The sequence below is a fragment of the Python bivittatus genome, unplaced genomic scaffold (genome assembly GCF_059951505.1).
Source record: "Python bivittatus isolate LINGU-HERP-01145 unplaced genomic scaffold, Pbiv_v1 ctg000610_np1212, whole genome shotgun sequence".
In the NCBI taxonomy this organism is placed as follows: Eukaryota; Metazoa; Chordata; class Lepidosauria; order Squamata; family Pythonidae; genus Python; species Python bivittatus.
Window position 1 is genome coordinate 28,034,153 of NW_028277088.1, and position 19,392 is coordinate 28,053,544.

At 35.8% G+C, this 19,392-nt stretch overlaps 1 protein-coding gene across 3 annotated transcripts in view; it reads right to left on the minus strand.

Moving 5' to 3' along the window:
- The window catches only part of AGMO (alkylglycerol monooxygenase), a 135,072-nt gene that overhangs the window by 51,879 nt on the left and 63,801 nt on the right, over positions 1-19,392 (minus strand). For all 3 annotated transcript variants that reach the window (XM_088150658.1, XM_088150659.1, XM_088150657.1), the window contains exons 8-11: positions 19,094-19,173; positions 17,324-17,458; positions 16,506-16,622; positions 1,187-1,269 (exon numbers count right to left, since the gene is read on the minus strand). In XM_088150658.1, coding sequence (XP_088006784.1) covers positions 1,187-1,269; positions 16,506-16,622; positions 17,324-17,458; positions 19,094-19,173 — 415 coding nt within the window. The remainder of the gene's footprint in view (positions 1-1,186; positions 1,270-16,505; positions 16,623-17,323; positions 17,459-19,093; positions 19,174-19,392) is intronic.

Genomic DNA, 19,392 nt, shown 5'->3' on the forward strand with positions numbered 1-19,392 from the left:
ACTTCAATATGATTTTTTTTCTGAAAATTTCATTATTCCTTAAACACGTACATATAGAGAACCAGTATGGTGAAGTAATTAAGGTGTTGGATGAGGAGCAAGGAACCCAGGTTTTAGTCCTCCCTTGGGCAGGGAAGCCACCTGGGTGACCTTGGGTAAGTTATTCCCTCTCAGTCCTAAATCAGCATCAGGCTCTGTGACAAGCTGGCTGAAAAATAAAACTCCTTCTCACATCATGCAATAAGAACTTCAGCAAGCACACTACAAAACAAATGGATCCTGCAACCAAGCCAAACAAACCCCAAGGCAACTTAAACATGTACATATGGCTCTAAAATTATCAGACTCTTTTAAATTAATCCTGAAACTTTTGGGTCCTGTGTAAACGTCAGTCAGTCCAGAGGTATAAATCTTATAAATCTCTTAACTCCTGATCATGCTTCTTGGGGTTTAGATGAGCTGTCGACCAAAACATCTGGAGGGTACCATGTTGCCTACCTGTATTCTATATCAAGGGTTTTCAAACTTTTTCAGCCTGGGGAACCTGTTAGTTAAAAAAGAAAAAATCCTGGAAGTGTGATTAAGAGGCAAAGCTTTAGTGACAGAAAATTTGCTGTGGTCAATTAACATTTTTTGCACTGAATCTCTTACTGAACCCCATCAAATTCTTGTGGAATCCTAGGGTTCTCCAGATACAAGTTGAAAAACCTGGCCTATATTACTGCATTGTCTCATGGTCCTAGACTTTTCAAGAAAATAGCTTTGCCAATTTTAAATTATGGGAAAGAAAATATTGTCCTCCCAAGCTAGACAGAACTAATAATTTTAGTACAATGACTGAAATTAATATATCAATTGCATTTAACATTGTAACTATAATTTCCTAGTGGCAACAGACTTAGAAGATCAGCACTAAAACATTTGTTTTGCTATTGTATGGAAAAAGACCTCGATTTCCTCACTCTATCGACATCCAGATAAAAAAATCAAAACCTTAATTATGCATTTTCTTCACTTTCTCTATCATTTCAGAACAGATATGTAAAGTGTTTCTCTGTTTAAATCACAAAATATCATTTTGACATTTGTCCTTTGTGTGATTTCAGCACCAGAAGAGACATTTTGGCAGTCAAAATGCTTTTACTATCTACAGAACGGATACAGAAATAAAGGCTCAATTGCCTACCTTTGGTCCATAAGGAAACCAATGGAGGTCAATGTCAGGATAATGTAGCCAATTCCCATGAGAAGAGTTACCTGTGATAACGTCTGTTAAAACAACAAGCAGACAAATTACTCATTTAGGTTAGCTCTCTGGAGGGATATTGTGTTCTAAACTTCCCAGTGAGGTAGTCTGAACTTTCACTCTCAATTATATGAGTTTGTTGCTGTCTGCTTTTTGAGTAGTTTGATACTTTGAACTTTACAACTAAAAATCCACTGTAGATTCTCTGTCCCTCCTTCATGTCATTATGTTTCAAAGCTGAAGGTTACAAAAATGAGATATTTTCCCCCAAATCATTCTTCACACAATGTTACTCTTGAAAATAATTCTTTCCTCTTATTATGGTTTCTTCTCCTGACATTATTTGAACCTTTGATGACCTGAACCAAAGGGGTAGACCTGTTTTCTAAATAAATATCATATCGCATATCTGCTCCCATTCTCTAGCCAGAACTCTTAAAAACATTAGATCTTTGTATTTTCCAATCTGGATTCTCTGGAGAGTATTGGCAACTGAAAAAAAAATCCTGTTAAAAGGAGGAAAAAAGTATGGAAAGAAAGTAAGTCAAGCAGTTTATCTCACATATATTCTTCTGCTTCTTAGCTATTCAAAATATTAATCTAGAATCATTGGACTGTTTGGAGTATGGGCTCTTCACGATTCAAGTGGAACATTAAGCATATTCAGTTCAATTCAGACACAGGGTTCCTGACTTGAATTCTCAATGGGGACTAAACAAATAGAATAAGGTGACATGATTCCTATTTGACTTCATGCATTTTGTATATCTAGAAGGATATTTTCCTGTTACACTAGACAAGGATGATCAGCAACAATATTCAAGGCAAACTTTCTGCCAGCACAGAATTTCATTAGAGATATGTCAAGGAAATAAATGGCAGCAGACACAACCAAAAGGAAAAAAAGGGGGGGGGGCGCGGGACAACAACAATGAAGACTATGACCTGATATTTTCAAAGACTGACAATTCATCCCTCCAGGAGTCATGTTAACATTATGGTTAGCCAAGAGGTTAATTAATGCAGTTGTTAGCATTTTATTTTTGCTTACTCTCGATAGCATACTCTCAATTTTCTATAACATAAATGGATTCTTTGAATCTACAATAGCCCTCTTCCATTCCTTTCCCCTCTCTCTGTACCTAAACATTTGTGTTTCTCTCTCTCTCCTACCTCTATTCTCTTTCGGAAGAGTATATAATATTTTTATATATCTTTTCTTTAGCCTTCACCTTCCTTTTTCTATGTTCAGTTTTCTACCTTTCACTGCTGTTTTATACCTCCTGTAGTTATTCTCTTTCAAATGCAACATCTGACCAGGGTTTCATTCTCTCAGAAATCCTCATAATGGAACACGTCATTTTTCTGACCAGATGGGTAGCTAGCCATCTAAAACAATCTAGAAAAACTAGCAGAAATTCCACTATGAACTTGGAATCCAGGGATAGGATGGGTGATGCTGAATTACAGAAGATCTCTGTCATCCCAGTCTTTCTCATAAAAAAGTTTGGATATGCCTAGATCCTCAACATTCCCATGGCTACTAAGGTGACTGCAGACGTTCCTCTTGGTACTTGCTAGGCCCTGTATCCCAAATGACTTATCAAACTTTTTTTTTTCCTTTAAGTCTTCTTAAGATAACACTAAGTCTCTCAAGACACTTTGCAGTAGACTGGATGTTGTTAAATGACACAAGCAGTCTTTTACAAATAAAGTATATTTACAAGGGGAAGGTGACCCATTATTTAAATCAATTGCCCAACAAGAGGAAAACTGGATAGGCTTCCAAGTGAGGTCTAATGGCAAACTAGAATCCCTGAAGGAGTGGGGACAGCACTGCGGTGGAGATCAGTGGCCAGACAGCAAATTCTGGTAGGTGGAATCTCTCCAGACAAGGAGAGACCATGAGATCGCCCACCTCCACTCTGGACAGCTGCTCCTCATGAGAAGACTGCAGGGATCATGGTTTTTGTGGTTGACTTGTGAGTCGAGCAGCTGGGAGTCAAGGGATTTCAATTGTGCTCACAACCACAATGCAACCTATAATGGACATAAGGTTCTCAAAAGCCTCACTTTCTTAATCATTATTGGATATAATCAATTTAAATTAAAGAGAGATCTTCAGATCAGCAGGATAAGGGGAAACCACTTGGTGAGTCAACTGTCTTTCTGGATCAAAGAAAGTGAAACAAATAATGTTTTAAAGGATTTTAAATTACTAGCAAAAAGTTTAACAAGGATTTGATGTAAGAAAGTTTAAATGGATAAAGGGGACACTAATTTTGAAAGATTAATTTTTGGCAAAAATGCTTTTGAAAATATTGGAACTAAATAGACAAATGGACTAGATTTTTGTGGGAATGTTGTTTTTAAAGAACACAGACAAGATAAAGGTAATATGAGACAGACTGTATGAGTATAAATACAAAGTGTCAAATGAGACTAAAGTAGTAAGGACATAGAAAGGCAAAACAGAAGAAAAAGGGGGGGAACCAGCCTTTTATTATTATTTTTTTCCCTTGTAATTGAGACACTTTCATTTTTGGATTACAATATTAGAATGGCAACCACCAGAAAATCGGCAAAAGCGGAAGAAGGGAGGAGAGGATCATTAGAGCAACCTACAGAAAGGGGGATTACCCCAGAGATGTTGCAGAAAATGTCTGACAAATTGGGCAAGAATGTATGTGAATCAGTTAATGCTAAGAATGAAAGAAAGACTTGTAAAGAGGAAAGAGGAAATTAAAGAAGTTAAGAAGATTGAAGAATCTATAGGAAAGTGATTGGAGATATAAAACAAATTAAAGACAAAGTGGAAATTTTGGAAAGCAAGATAGTTGTTCTTGCTTCTAAACAGAGAGATGAAAAAAGATTTAGATAATTTGGCACTATTAGAATTGAGAGAGAAAAAACTCTGCTTGAGATTCAGAGTGATTCAAGATGATTTTGGGGAAGACATCAGAGAAAAGGTTGCTTATCAATTTTTTTGGAATGGGATGAAGAGGATACAGAAACAGAAACTGACAATGTTTATAGGATAAATACGAGGATTTGTGAAACTAAGAAATGTCCAAGGGATGTCCATGTGCACTTTCTCAGGAAGAAGACTAGAGACCAAGTTCTGCAGCAGCATGTTAATACTAGACTGAAGATTGATGATACAGATGTAATTGTGCTTAAAGAAATTGATTAGAATACTTTTTTTTGGACTGATAGACTTAAACAGAAAAAGATTCCATTTCGATGGGACAAATTGGAAGGAGTAATTTTTACTTTTAAACAGCAGAGGTTTTGACTGAATTCTGTGCAGAAAGTGAGAGAATTCTTGGAATTCAAAGAAATGGAGGAAATACAAACGGACATGACAGTGACAGATAAGACTACATAAAAGTCTCAACAGTTGCAACAGGACATTGAAAAGGATATTACTGCATTAGATGCTACAGGTATCAATTTTTCTAAATTGTTGGCCTAATTACGGATTACAAATGCTTAATGTGGAATATAAATGGAGCAAATGCTCCACACACACACACAGAATCATTATTTGAGAAAATTAAAACAAGATATAATTTGCCTATAAGAAACACATATTAGAAAAAAGGATACAAAATATTTGATTTACAAAAATTTGGGTGAAGAATTTATTTCAGCAGAAACAAAAGGAAAAAAAGAGGAGCTTACTTATTTATTTTTCACTGTGCAAGAGACTCTAGGCAGCATTACAAGCAAAAAAATGATAAAATCTTAGAAAAAATATACAGATTAAAAACTACTAAAATTAAAACTAAAAAGTTAAAACTACAGTGCAAACTAAAAAGGCGGAGAAAGCATCCTCAGGCTACCAACCACCTGAGTTGTTTTGTATATAAACCCCCAACTACAACCAGAACTTATACTGACTGATGAACATGGTATATATGTTGAGGTGGAAATTAATCTGCATGGGGTTAAGACTCTGATATTGGGAATCTATGCCCCAAACAAGGACAGAGTAACATTTTATAAAGGACTTATGAATAGACTAATGGACTTTTCTTTTGAAAATTGGTGTCTAATGGGAGATTGGAATAGAGTGGTTTTCTCACAAGAAGAGAGAAAAGATTAAAATTACACAAGGTAAATGTCACCCTGACCAGGTAGACAAGACAGGAAACACAACCAGATAAACTAATTCTGCATTACTGTAAAGCTACATTAACAGAATTTCCAAGTCTGAAATTACAATTCTTCCGCCATCACCTTTACAGCCCAAGAACCTCTGGGGCCTCTTGCTCCACCCACTATGCAGCTGTGGGCTATGCTGTCTCTTATCTGAAAGTTCCGTAGGCAGCATCTCTTTGTCCTGTCTCCCAAGGTCTTTCCCATATACCACTATAGTAAATTACCAAAAGTTTTCTTTGATTTGATGGACAATTTAGAGCTTGTTGATGTATGGAGACATACAGTAAAAATGGCAATTCAAAAGAGTATACTTATTTCTCTGAAAGACACAGATCTTTTTCAAGAATAGATATGATTTGGATTTCAAAGAATTTGGCTACTGAAGTTCATAAAGTAGAGATACTACTAAAAACTTTTTCAGACCATAATCTAGTGAGTTTGGTTTTTAAAAAGAAAATTAGTTATTTCAGATGGAGGTTAAATGAAATGTTGTTACAAAAAGAGATAATAGCAGAGGACTGTAAAAAGAAATTAAAAGAATTTTTTGAAAATAATCTTAATAAAGGCACAGATGTTAGGATGGTTTGGGATGCAAGTAAAGCTTTCATGAGAGAGTATTTTATAAAACATAATAGTGAACTTAAAAAGAAGAGGCAAGAAGCTATTTTGGATGAGATAAAAAGACAAGAAGAAGAATTAAAGAAGTTTCCAGAGAAGTTAAGTATTACCCAACAAATTAAGCTTTTATGGTGACAACTGCCTATGTTAACAATAAGAGAAATGAAAATAAAAATGAATTACACAAAACAATAAAAAAAAATGAGTTTGGAAATAAAGCAGGGAAATGGTTGGCATACAAATTATGAAAAGAAAAGGAAAAGCAAATAATATTAAAATTAGAAGAGGGAAATACTGTAATAACAGTATTTATTATTATTAACAAGAGACCCGGTGCGTAATTTGGGGGTTCTCCTGGACTCACAACTCCTGCTCAAAGAGCAGGTGGCAGTCGTGGCTAGGAGGGCCTTTGCACAACTTCGTGTTGTGCGGCAGTTACGCCCCTTCCTGGATCAGGGGGACCTCCGCACGGTCACTCATGCCCTGGTCACCTCTGGGTTGGACTACTGTAATGCACTCTACATGGGGCTACCCTTGAAGAGTATCCGGAAGCTACAGCTGGTGCAGAATGCGGCGGCGCGGACAGTTCTTAATGCCCCTAGGAGGGCACATATAACACCGCTGTTGCGCGAGCTGCATTGGTTACCAGTTTGTTTCCAGGTCCAATTCAAGGTGTTGGTCATCACCTTTAAAGCCCTTCATGGCACGGGACCAGGTTATCTGAGGAACCACCTCGCCCTGGTCACTTCAGCCCGTCCCACTCGGTCCAGCAGAAGGGGCAGGTTGCAGACCCCACCGGTCAGGGAATTTCAATTGGTGGGGTCTAGGCAGAGAGGCTTTTCTGCTGCAGCGCCTGCCCTATGGAACATCCTGCCTCCTGAGGTCCGGTGTGCCCCCTCCCTCATGGCCTTCAGGAAAGGTATTAAATCCTGGCTTTGCCAGAAGGCCTGGGGGCCAGAGGGGGGCCCGCACCTGTGGAGATGACTGGTGGGATGATGGGTTGCCCCCCCCCCACCCCAGCATCTTACAGGTTTTTATAGGGCCAAAATTAGAGGTTTTTTAGGGCATTTTTAATATGTTTTTTAATTATTTATAGTTTTTAGCCATCTTGGAGAGAATTGTGTTTTTTCTTTTTTATTGTTAGCCGCCCAGAGTCACCCGTGGGGGAGATGGGTGGCATACAAGCCGAATAAATAAATAAATAAATAAATAAATAAATAAATAAATAACAGATAATGTGAACATGCAAAAAATATTTAATCAATATTATTCTAATTTATATAGAGGACAAGAAATTTCCCTGGAGAAAATGGATGAATATTTAAAGAAACAAAATGTACTGAAGAATACAGTGTGACAGAAACAGATGTATGAATGGACCTATAACAATAAGGGAAGTTTCTGAAGCTATAAAAAGATTAAAACAGGAAAGGTGCCTGGACCAGATGGTTTATCAGTTGCTTATTACAAATGTTTTGAAGATGAACTCTTACAACCTTTACAAAATATGATGAACTCTATTTTACAGAGGAGAAAGATGCTGGACAGTGGGAAAGAGGCTAAAATAGCCTTAATGCCTAAAGAGCGCCAAGATTTGACTATAACAAGAAACTATTGGCCGATATCATTATTGAAAAATGACTAAGTTCTTTACAATGATTTTGGCTGAGAGATTAAAAATAATTTTGCAAGAATTTATTCATGAAGATCAATGTGGTTTTTACCTAAAAGACAGTTAAGGGATAATATTAGAACTGTGTTGGACATTTCAAAATATTTGGAGCAACATAGTGAAAAACAAGCCACACTTATTTTTCTAGACACAGAGAAGGCCTTTGACAATTTGAACTGGGCCTTCCTGTTTAAAGTTCTGGAAGATATGGAGACAATTTTATTAAGCCTCCCTGCTGCATAGCAACCTCCCTGCCTGAGCTGCTGGAGGCCATCTTGGGGTTGGCAGTGGAGTTCCCCAGGCTTATGGTCTTGGGGGATTTTAATCTGCTGTCCCTGGGGTTGGCCTCAGAGGTGGCTGGTGAGATTGATGTTAGGTTAAGACCAAGACTCCACGAGACAGTTCTGGAACAACTCAGTTACTTTATTAGCTCACACCTGCTAGACAGAATCTCACCAGACTAACTCTAAACTCCCCAAGCCAGCAACTAAACACTACAAATTCCTTAGGGTGGTGCCAGTCTCATCTTCTTCGCTTTCCCATGCTCACGCTGTGGGCTAAGGAGATGCTTCTGTCCTTGACCCCTCTCATTCCATTCCATCACAATATGGTATTGTTTTTTGATGGCTTGGGTTTTTGGTTTTAATTGTGAGCCACCCAGAGTCACCCATTGGGGGAGATGGGCAGCATCCCAATTTAATAAATAAATAAATAAATAAATAAATAAATAAATGGGCAAGATCAATTTACACCTCACAGAAATCACAAATAATTTTTAATGGAAAACTAACACAACCCTGTGAGATAAAAAAAGGGACAAGACAAGGATGCCCATTGTCTCCGGTCCTGTTCACTTTAGTTCTTGAAATATTGAACAGAGATATAAAACAAGAAAAAAGAATTGCAAGAGTAAAGATCAAGAGAGAAACTTGTAAGTTAAGGGCATTTGCTGATGATCTGATGCTGGCTTTGTAGGAGCCGTTAAAAGGAATAGAAATATTAATGGGAAAATTAAAACAATTTGGTATGCTAACAGGTTTTAAGGTTAATAATCAGAAGATGAAGGTATTAACAAAAAATATGAAAATAGAGGATCAAACAGAACTGATGGAGAAAAATGGTTTTAAGATTGAGAAAAAAGTAAAATATTTGGGTATCACTATGACAAATATGAATTGTATGTTATTTCAAAACAATTATGTTAAGATATGGAATGAAATTAAAAAGGACATGCTAAGAAGGGAGAGGGGGACACGGTGTCGCAGCGGCTTAATGACGCTGAAAGTTGCCGGCCAGAAATGGTCAACGCTTCAGCGGTTCGAGTCCAGCCTTCGCGTTAAACAAGGTGAACTCCTGTTTCCTCCCCAGTTCCTGTCAACCCAACAGGTCGAAAACTCACGTGAGTAGATAAATGGGTACTCTCACTCCGGTGGGAGGAAAAATGCTGGCGGCGCCTTGCAAAAAGGAGTTGGGAGCAGTTGCCGGTAAACACGAAAAACCGCGCGCGCCCGAAAAGGGCGCTAAGCAACGGAAACCCCGCCTCCTGCGCTCGCCAGCTGGGCTCTGCTCTAGGAAGGAGGCTCTGGCAAACCACTTCCGAAAAACAATTGCCTTGAAAACTGCAAGGACTCGTCCAAGCAGTCACTGCAGGGTCAGCAATGACTGAGCGCAGACAAAAAAAAAAGAAGGGAGAAACTACAATTGTCACTGTTGGGGAGAATTTCTGCGATAAAGATTAATGTTCCGCCTAGAATAATGTTTCTGTTTCAGACATTACCTGTTTTGACAACTGATGTACTATTTAAATAATGGCAAAAAAAAGGTATATTTAAGTTTGTATGGCAAGGGAAAAAGCCACGAGTTAAACTTAAGGTGTTACAAGATGCAGAGGAAAGAGGATTGGGTTTACCTGATCTGAAATTGTATTTTGCAGCTTATTGTTTGGTTTGGATGTAATAATGGGTGTTGCTGAGAAATAAAATACTTTTAGAGTTAGAAGAACATGACCTGAGATTTGGGTGGCATGATACTTGTACGATAAAGTCAGGGTTAATGTAGATTTAAAAATCATTATGTTAGACATGCCATATTGAGAATATGGAATAGATACAAACCCAGGCTGTGCCCAAAAACACCTTTATGGCTCTCAGCACAAGAAGCCTTTTATAGATGAGAAATAATAGGCAAAGATAAATAGTTAACATATTGTAAGATAGAAGAATTTTATCAAGGGGAATATAAAATAAAGTTAAGAGAACAACTGATGACAGAGAGACATAGTTTTCTTACTTTTTCTTTTCTTACAGTTATCAGAAAGATTTAAAGTAGACAAACAAATTTATGGTATTGAATATTTTGAGACTGACTTTTAAATGGAATTGTGTACAAATGATGAACGTATAATTGCTAAAATGTATAAACTTTTATTGAAATTTGAAACAGAAGAAGAACAAGTGAAAGAATGTATGATAAAGTAGGCTAAAACTTTGGTTACAACTGGAACAATGGGAAAATATGTGGTTGAAAGGATTGAAATTTACATTATGTTACAATCTTAAAGAGAATTTTTATAAAATGATGTAACATTGGTATAAAATTATCCAGAATATATAAAAGTACTTCAAATATATGACGGAAATGCGAACAACAAGAAGAGTCCTTTTATCATGCTTGGTGGACATGTAAAAAGCTAGAAAATTTTAGGCTCAAATACATACAGTGATTCAGAAGATTTTAAAGATTAATACTCAACTGAAACCAGACCTTTGGAGCTAATGGATAAACAATTAGAAAAGAGCCATGGAACACTCTTTTTATATATGATAACTGCAGCAAGATTATTGTATGCACAAAGATGAAAAGATATGGCAATCCCTACAACAGAGGAATGGTTGGTGAAGATAACAGAACTTGCTGAAATGGCTAAATTGACTGGTTTACTCAAGTCAATATCTGCATTTATTAGTGACTGGAAATCCCTTATGGACTTTTCACATAAAAATGAAAAATGAACTTGTGATTTTATGGTTTTGATGATCAGACAGGATAGATTATAGAAAGAAGAGAGTTATGATGTAACTTTAAAGAGGGAGATTAAAATATAATTGTACTTATAATTGCTGTGAAGAAGATCGGAAGCTACTTCTTTAAATCTTTCTTTATATCTTTTTCTTTTTTTCTACTTCTACTTTTTTTCTTTTTGCAGTTTTAGCTTTTTCTTTTATTTCTCCCTTTCTCCTTCTTTTTCATTCTATTTTAGCTTCTTACGCATTGTTATTAAAACTTTCAAAAAAAAATTATAGAGAGAGAGAGAGAGAGAAAGGGAGAGAGAGAGGAAGACTGGATAGAAGAAAAATATGCTTCATATGCCTATATTCCCATATTCTCAGTTCCCATTTTTAAGAAAAAAGATTTGAGATAAAAACTAGTGCTCCATTTAGGTAACAAGGAAAACTCTGTCCCCCAAGAGTTGGAGGACACTCAGGGATATCACAGGATGCAGCATGGGGAAAACTGGCTAGAAAAGAGGAGAAATCTGCAGGTAGAAGCGCCATTTCTGCAAGGTTACATTGAGCAACAAGCCACAAAAATTGGCCTCTGCTTCCTTCTCTCCTGTAAAGTTACATTAAAAGGTAATAGAAAATTAAAGCAATTTGAGAATATTTGTAGGGATGAAAAAGCATCAGATAACATCCATTGTAATTTGGTAGGAAAGTTACCTCCACTCATTCTGAAAGGCTTCTTCACAGAATCAGTATGCTGTAACACTTAAAAATCAATGAAAATTCACAAAGTTGCACTTAGATGAAAATAACGTTGATGATTTGAAAGCTATAAAATTCATCCTGAAAAGTCACAGCAGCTGAGAGAGTGGCAGGCGAGAAGGATGCTGTTGAACCGGATCCTCAAATTTAATAGTAGCATAAATTATTTTTGTCTGTGTTTGGAGAACTCATCAGGCTACATGATCCAGGGCATTTCTGAGTGGGCTTTGCTTTACTGAAGATTCAAAAGGCACCCGTCATCCCCAATGTTTTAATTTCTGTTAAACTAAGAAAACAGATCCATTGCTTTACATACGCAACAATTTAATCAGTTTACAAGCCAATGCAGATTTCTCAATAGCATCAACATTTTAACCAGATTCACTTCCGTACTCCAAAGTGATGCTAAAAGGATAGCTTACTGCAACAATTATTTTTACTGCAATACAGTTACTAGCCACTTTATATACTTAAAAACCAAAAACATGTTCTGATTTAGTCTGAACTTTTTTTCCTTACAGAAAAAGGGAATTTTAATAGTTACTTTTGGGGTAATATCAACTATTTTTATTTTATTTTATTTCTTAATGATCACAGATCTTTATTACCATGAGTCACCTCAAGAAAAAAATGGGGAAAATTAAACAGAAAAGTTACCAATATGTTTAAAACCTAGAATGACAGAACATCGCACTAAACTATTTTTCATTAATTGTATTTTTGACATGCCTCTTTTCTCCCTATGAGTATATGGATTTCTTTTGATACATGTAAAGACAGCAGCTGACAACTATGGGATGTACATATAAGAGCTGGTTCTGGACTCTAATTCTGCCCAAGATTTCCCTCCCACAGAAATGTGATTAGATTTCTGAAATTTTGCAAGTTTCTTCACTACTTCTACAATATATGCCATTTTCCAAATAAATGTACAAAAACAGGGCTCATTTAAATGGAATTTCCATATTTGAAAGACTGGTCTTAAATAAGAACATCCTGAATTTATTCACATGAAACTTATTTAAATTTTAGTTAGTCAAATAAATGACACTATGCTTGATAGTCTAAAAGAGGTCAATATTGTCTAAAAGTTTCATTCAGGTCTGTGAAAGATTCTGTTAAAAGAATCCTTTACAAAATCAAAATTTAAAAGCCTACTATAAATCTTCATGCAGCTATGGGTTTGACATTTACACTATTTCAACTCTTCACAAGATATTACTGTTCAGTAAACATATAAATAAATAATTCACTTATGTTATATATAAAAATGTTGTAGGCTATAATTATAAATGGAAGATAAAGAGATTTCAGATTTAGACCTTTCACTGAATCAAGGGATCTCTGAATCAATTCTACATACTTTTTGTGGAAGCCCAACATGGAATAAAATGTATTTTTAAAAATTTTTTAAATATGGCTAAAACCTGCAAGATTTCAATGCTGTTTCATGATAACTCATGAAATTTCAGATAAGAACACCTGAAATCTCAAGAGTGAGGTTGCTGAAATCTTGTGACATTTGATGATCTCATGAGATTTTGGCCATTAGAAAAAAAAAGTTCTTATTTTGGGGTATTAATGCCCAATTAAGTGATAGATATTGCCACCTGAAAGGTTTGTCAAGCCCTGCCCTAGAAATTTTAAGACCTGAAAAGGAAACAATGGAAGAAAGCAGGTGATAGATTTGAAGTCAGAAGGGACTCAATTAACCTGCAAATTTCTAATTCATCAATACACTATAGAGCTACTACACTATTACACTCATGGATGTGTGTGTGTGTCTGTATGTATACACACACACATACACATTCTATCATATGCATTATGTTTTCTATTCGTAATTTTTATTCTATGCATAGGACAGGCACACTAATGTTACTTCACATATCAGAAATGTATAAATACAAAATGGTATCTGAAATTTAAAGTCTACTAAATGGTCATCAGATAACTGGTAATAGGGAGTGGACTGTTGGCCAGGGACAAAGAAGCATGAGCAGGCTCTCCACACTATGGAGATAAGAATGCTATTGGAGTCACTTAGCATAAGAAGATTAGACTGAGTGACAAACAAAAACATACAGAAACCTTGATGTTGCCCCCATTGCTGAGAAAATGTGAGAATCACACCTGTGGTGTATGGCCATGTAGTATGTAACAGCAGCAACTCTGCAGCAAGAACAGCTCTAGAATTAAATATAGATCACTAGCCAAAATGACAACTAAAAATGCACTAGCTCAGCCAACTGAAAGATGACACTACCTTGTGAAACTCAACTGTAGAGATACTACAAATCATGTGAAATGGCAAGTACAATGCAAACAAGCGGACTCTACAATCCAGTGGGAAAAATGCAAGGAGGAAGTGGTAATAGTAGAAGGCAGTGGTGCATGCAGGCTGTAAACCAATAGTTGATGGGTGAATATGAGTCTTATTTATTATGTCTTTGATTTTTAAACATGATATGAGCAGAGGATGATATGTTTATTTCAAACCCTTAATCAATGGTATCAGAATAGTATGATCTCAGACTCAGAAATTCTATTGAACATTGCCATACCTTCTTTTATTGCCCTGTCTGGAAATATTTCCCATCTATATTAATGCTTTGCTTAATAAACCTTTTCAGCTTTTACCACATTTCTGTGTTTATTGCTTTTGAATCCATGAACCTCCCATCTGCCTTTTAGTGTGGCAAAACAGAATCCAAACTCTTTCATTCAGTAAAACATTTATAAAACAACAATGTTTTCCCATTCTTCAAATCATGAAATTGATATTTAGGGTATTTATCATTCTCCTGCCAAATAAATCTATTCCAGTGATTCTGCTAGATACCATCAATTGCAAGAAGCCCTTCATTTTTGGTCTCACAAGCCATAGTCAATGAAACAAAACTGTTTCCAACAATATCACTTGTGTAGCCAGGGATTTCTTTTCAGTGTCCAACTTTCCTTACTAAGATCAAAAATGGTCAGAATTGTTGTTTAGGTAAAACTAAATGGTGGGGAGAAAAGGACATAGAACCAGATCTGAAAGAAAACCAACTGAGAATTTCTTGCTGTCTTAAACTATTAAGTTTCAAGTTATTTCCTCTTAATATAATTTGAAATGGAGTCATATCCTTTTAGAAATCAGTGACGTTCTTTCCATTGGGGTTCTATTTAAACCTGTTTGTGAAAGAATCATCTAACCAAATGTGTGTGGGGTTTTTGGTCCAAATATTTTCTTCTGTGTTTCTTATTTTATCCAAGAAAAACATTTCTTACTGAGATGAGGAACTTCATGGACAGAAAAAAACATTATGTGCTCATGTGTAACAGCAAAGATAAAGTGACTATAGAAATGAGAATTATAAAATTATATACTGATTCAAGTGCTATATAGAATGGAACATATGTCTAAAAATGAGGAAAACAGTTGTGTCTGTTTATGGACCAATGCCACATTTGTGACATAGCCAAGGAAAAAGCTCCAGTTGTGTCTACGGGCATTTCATAATTCATTGTAGTGGAAAATTGATATTGAAGATATATGCCAAGTTATATTATTCACATACAGGCTTTCTTCCTACAATAGATTTTTGGAGGATTCCTGCAACACAGATTTCTGTCTAGCTTTAGTTTCTACTTCATGCCTAGGATAAGAATCCTGAAATGTGGACTCTTATGCAGTTTTTCCATTATTTTGTAATACTAGCCCTATAAACAATTATTTTTGCACTGATCATTGGTCAACATTCTGTAATACCCTTAAATTGATGCTATCTGTCCAAAGAGGGCCCTTCTCAACCAGAGCGGGAGAATCATGGGAAAGGACATGGTCCTCTATCAAGAGTTCTTCTCAAACAATGACCAGGATAAGGCATCCCAAAAACCATATTTCAGCAACTATACTAAGTAAACCAAATATCTGACCTGACCTGTCTTCGACCCAACAGAAAGACATCAGGAGCTTCCTCCACCCAGTCCTTAAGAACATTTTTCTTTAAGAGCAGAACATCAGAAGATGGAGTGGTATAGAAGTACTTGGTTACACAAAGACAGCTGAACTGGGTAGGACTACTCCCAAGTAACCAATTGAAGTAAAACAAGCCTGATTAGAGCTAGCTATGCTTGGGTAAGGTAAGAGAATTGTAGCAACCTGATCATGGCAAATCCAATGGAACTAGTTGATCAGTGAGGATCCACCTTGACTCCCAGATCATCAAACATTACTTTGTTATAAAGAAACCCCTAACATTTGATTTTAGTTTGTCTCTAGACTTTTCCATTCTGCTAGCCCATTGCATGTTGTCATCAACAAACTTTTGGTATTGTGATGTTGGATTGAATTTATGAGAAGAATAGCTTGAAGGATTCAGTGTATTAATACCACAACAGGTTTTAAAGGAGCAGTTAGCTCAGCCAGAACAGTTATGAATAACAAGCAGGCCCAGGTGAGTCACTTGGGTAATCAGCTGCCTCTAGCTCTGATTGTTGCATCATGAAAAATGCCCTATTTCCTCCAGAGACATTTAATGGGGAGCCTGGGAAATTTCCAAACTTCTTGGCTCAGATCACCTTGATAACACAGCTGAGAAAAAGATTTTTCTAATATAGGACACATAGCTGTTGACAGAAGTAGTTACCAAATGTGTCACCTCTTACTTCCTGGAGAAAATCCCACTAAATATTAATGGTTGTATGCTTACTTATTCATTTACTATGGGAAATGAGATGCTTATGCTGGTTAAGGGATGAGCATAAGACTAAAGCGTAAGATTAAAAAAATGCAGAAATGTCAAACCAATAAAAATTATCATTTTCTTGCCCATACTAAAAAGGTAATTAGCCAATTAGTTTAAATCATGCCCATATTAAAAAGTAATTAGCCAATCATGCCTCACAGGATATGGTAGCATAACTGGTCCATTCAACATATTTTTTTCAGTTTTATTCATTGAATGTTATCAGCAACCCAAATGATTTGCATATTCTTGTATCTTTTTCCAGTAACTCAAAGTAGCCTTTCTAAGTAAAGTTTAATTTTACTTACAGATTTGGAAGCAGATAAGCCAACATAAAATCCCATCATTAAGATAAAATGCATTACTACGTAGATATGTGTGTAGTGTGGCAATTTGCACTTGAAAGGAACTTCCTTTCCAGTGACCTATAGTTAATAAAGCAGATGAGAGACTTTGTTATTAAAAATAATCAGTAATTAAAATTCATTATCAAATACATTTTACTGATAATTTCTTTAAACAGAATTTTCTCCCAGACCTTTCACCTCTATAACTGATTTGTTATTTTAATAAACTCAATAGATATTTATACTTATATAACATTTACAAGCTGTTAGATTCAATCGTTCCCCCCCCCCCTTTTTATCTCTCTCTCACTGATATCCTGTTTAGTTTCCATAAAGCAAATATGTATTTCAACCTACAACACTGAAACAAGTTCCTTTCCAATCCTCTGATTCTATGAAACCTTATCTCCCAGCACAGGGGAGTTAAGAATACATAAGAAGCCCTATCTATGTACTTTTTCAGAACACAGAAATAGCTTAATTCTCAGACTTTCAAAAGAGTATCTTAAGGTAAACAAGTTATAGATCAATGGTGTTGAAATCAAAGTAATTTCTTTTCAATTAAATGCACTGAGAACCACCAATTGTATTATAAAAATTAAAGATAAACTACCTTTTTTTTAACTCAAATCTGATCCTCTATTGTACACAAAAATACATCTCACTAAGTTCAGTGGGCTGGCTTTTAGGCAACCATATATTAGGATAGCTGGTTCGCAAGGACACAGGGCTCATGGTTTCTGGAAATTACCTAACATGGAAAGGACATTTATACTTACTTCTGGAATCTCCTCAAGAAGGCCAAGTCTTGGCTTGCCTGGTGCCCATCCTGGTCCCTTGAACATAACTGAAAGCTTATTGCAGAATCCAGGTGTGCTCCAAAATATGTTCCAGATATAAATACAATGATGAAACTGTAAGGATGGGAAAATCAAAGGTTTATATTGCTCATAATTAAGTGCTAATGAGAAAACAAAGCAAAAGAGAAGTTTTCATTACAGGCAGTTTTAAGTAAACAGTATTTTGGAGAGCTGGTTTGTGACAAAGCTTTGCTTGAAGTTTTTTGAGGAGATACTGTTAAACAGGCTAAACATCCATAAGCAATCCTCAAGCTTCCATACTTCCTTCCCCATTCCACTGGCATGGAGAAAATGGATTCTTTCACATCTATTTCAGCTGGACTATTTCATTTAAGGAGAGCCAGTTTGGTGTAGTGATTGGGACACCAGGCTAGAAACTAGGAGATATTGGGTTCCAGTCCCAGCTGTAGCTTTGGGGCAGTCACTTTCTCCCTCTGCCCAAAGAAGAAGGCGATGGCAAACCACTTTCAAAAATCTTGCCAAGAAAAATGCAGGGACTAGGCAGTCGCCAGGAATCACTAGAAGTTAAAGGCACCAAAAAAAAAAAAAAAAAGATTTAAGAGATTATCACTATGGTTTATGGAAATAAACCAGGATCAGAATCTATGGTTTGATATCGGACTATTTCCTTAAGTCATAATTAGTACCTAGCACATTGACCATTAGTTGAAAATGACAATAGACACTTTCAAGAAATAAATAAAGAAGGGGATGGAGAGAACAGACCCTTGAAAAATGTGCACATAACTTACACAAGCTAATACATGAAACAACTCAGTATTCAAACTCAAACCAAAGGAAATTTGAGAAATATGTTAAGATTAAAAAAAAAAAAAAAGCATGAAGCAGCGTTAAAACTGAGAAAATCTGAAAAAGTTGGAAAGACTTTTCCATTGGTAAAATGACATATATTGAAATAGTTTGTAAAATAACAAAATATGTGCCTGGAACCTGATATTTTTATTATTACAGGCCATTGAATGTTGCTGGAACAAAGATTTACTCACTCACTGGGTTAATGATAAAGGAAACATTAAATTTATGGTTAACTTTTTTTTTTTTCACTACTGCAGCTCATTCTTTACAAAGCAGAATGTCTGTGAGCGTATGTGTGCACACATGCATAATCAAAATAAAAGGAAGAGTTCCTGCTACCCATATAGGGCAGTCCCCATTGTTATAAACAGAATATTTGAAATAAATGGAAAGTATTTAAAATAGTTCAATGTTGCTGTATTATATTTCATTTCAGTATAGAATTCAGAATTCTGATAATGTAACATTAATTTAATACAGGCCAGTGGCTGTAAAAGACCACTTGTTTTGTTAAAGTAATGTCATAATTATAGGAGAGCTATATGTCTTAACCAGGAGACAACCTTTGATGGCTCAGAGCTTCATTAAACAAGAGGAAGACAGAGATTAAGAGCTGCACTAAGTGGACAGATGATGTAAAGCGGGAAGGGCTTTATTAAATATGCAAAAGGGAAACAGTTCTGTTTTTCTTTAAGTTGAGATTGAGACTATTTTAGAGCTTTTGGCCTGGGGCCTCATATATTGCACCCTTGTTCTAAGCCATAGGAAAAAATGATGTTTGAATATGATCACAGTCCTTGGAAAAAAATAAGACAGTTTGATCTTTTATTAAAACAGAAAAATAGCATAGGAAAACTTAATAAAAAGGACTACCTGAACTTTGAAAGGTTCAAAAGTGTTTATGGGATGTGTTAGGCCATATACAACTTTATCTTTTTCTGCAGCAAATGTACCTAGATGGAAGATAAACATAATGTTTGGAAAATAAATTTTAGAGAAAAATAATACTTTCATTCATTCATTCATTTCACTCATTCATTTACATGACCCTCTGGGTGGCTTATAATATCAAATAAAATAATTTTAAAACCAGAAAGTCATAACACTGATTCAAAACATATTAAAATATATAATAAATTAATCATCTACATAGTACATAGCAGCATCATAAC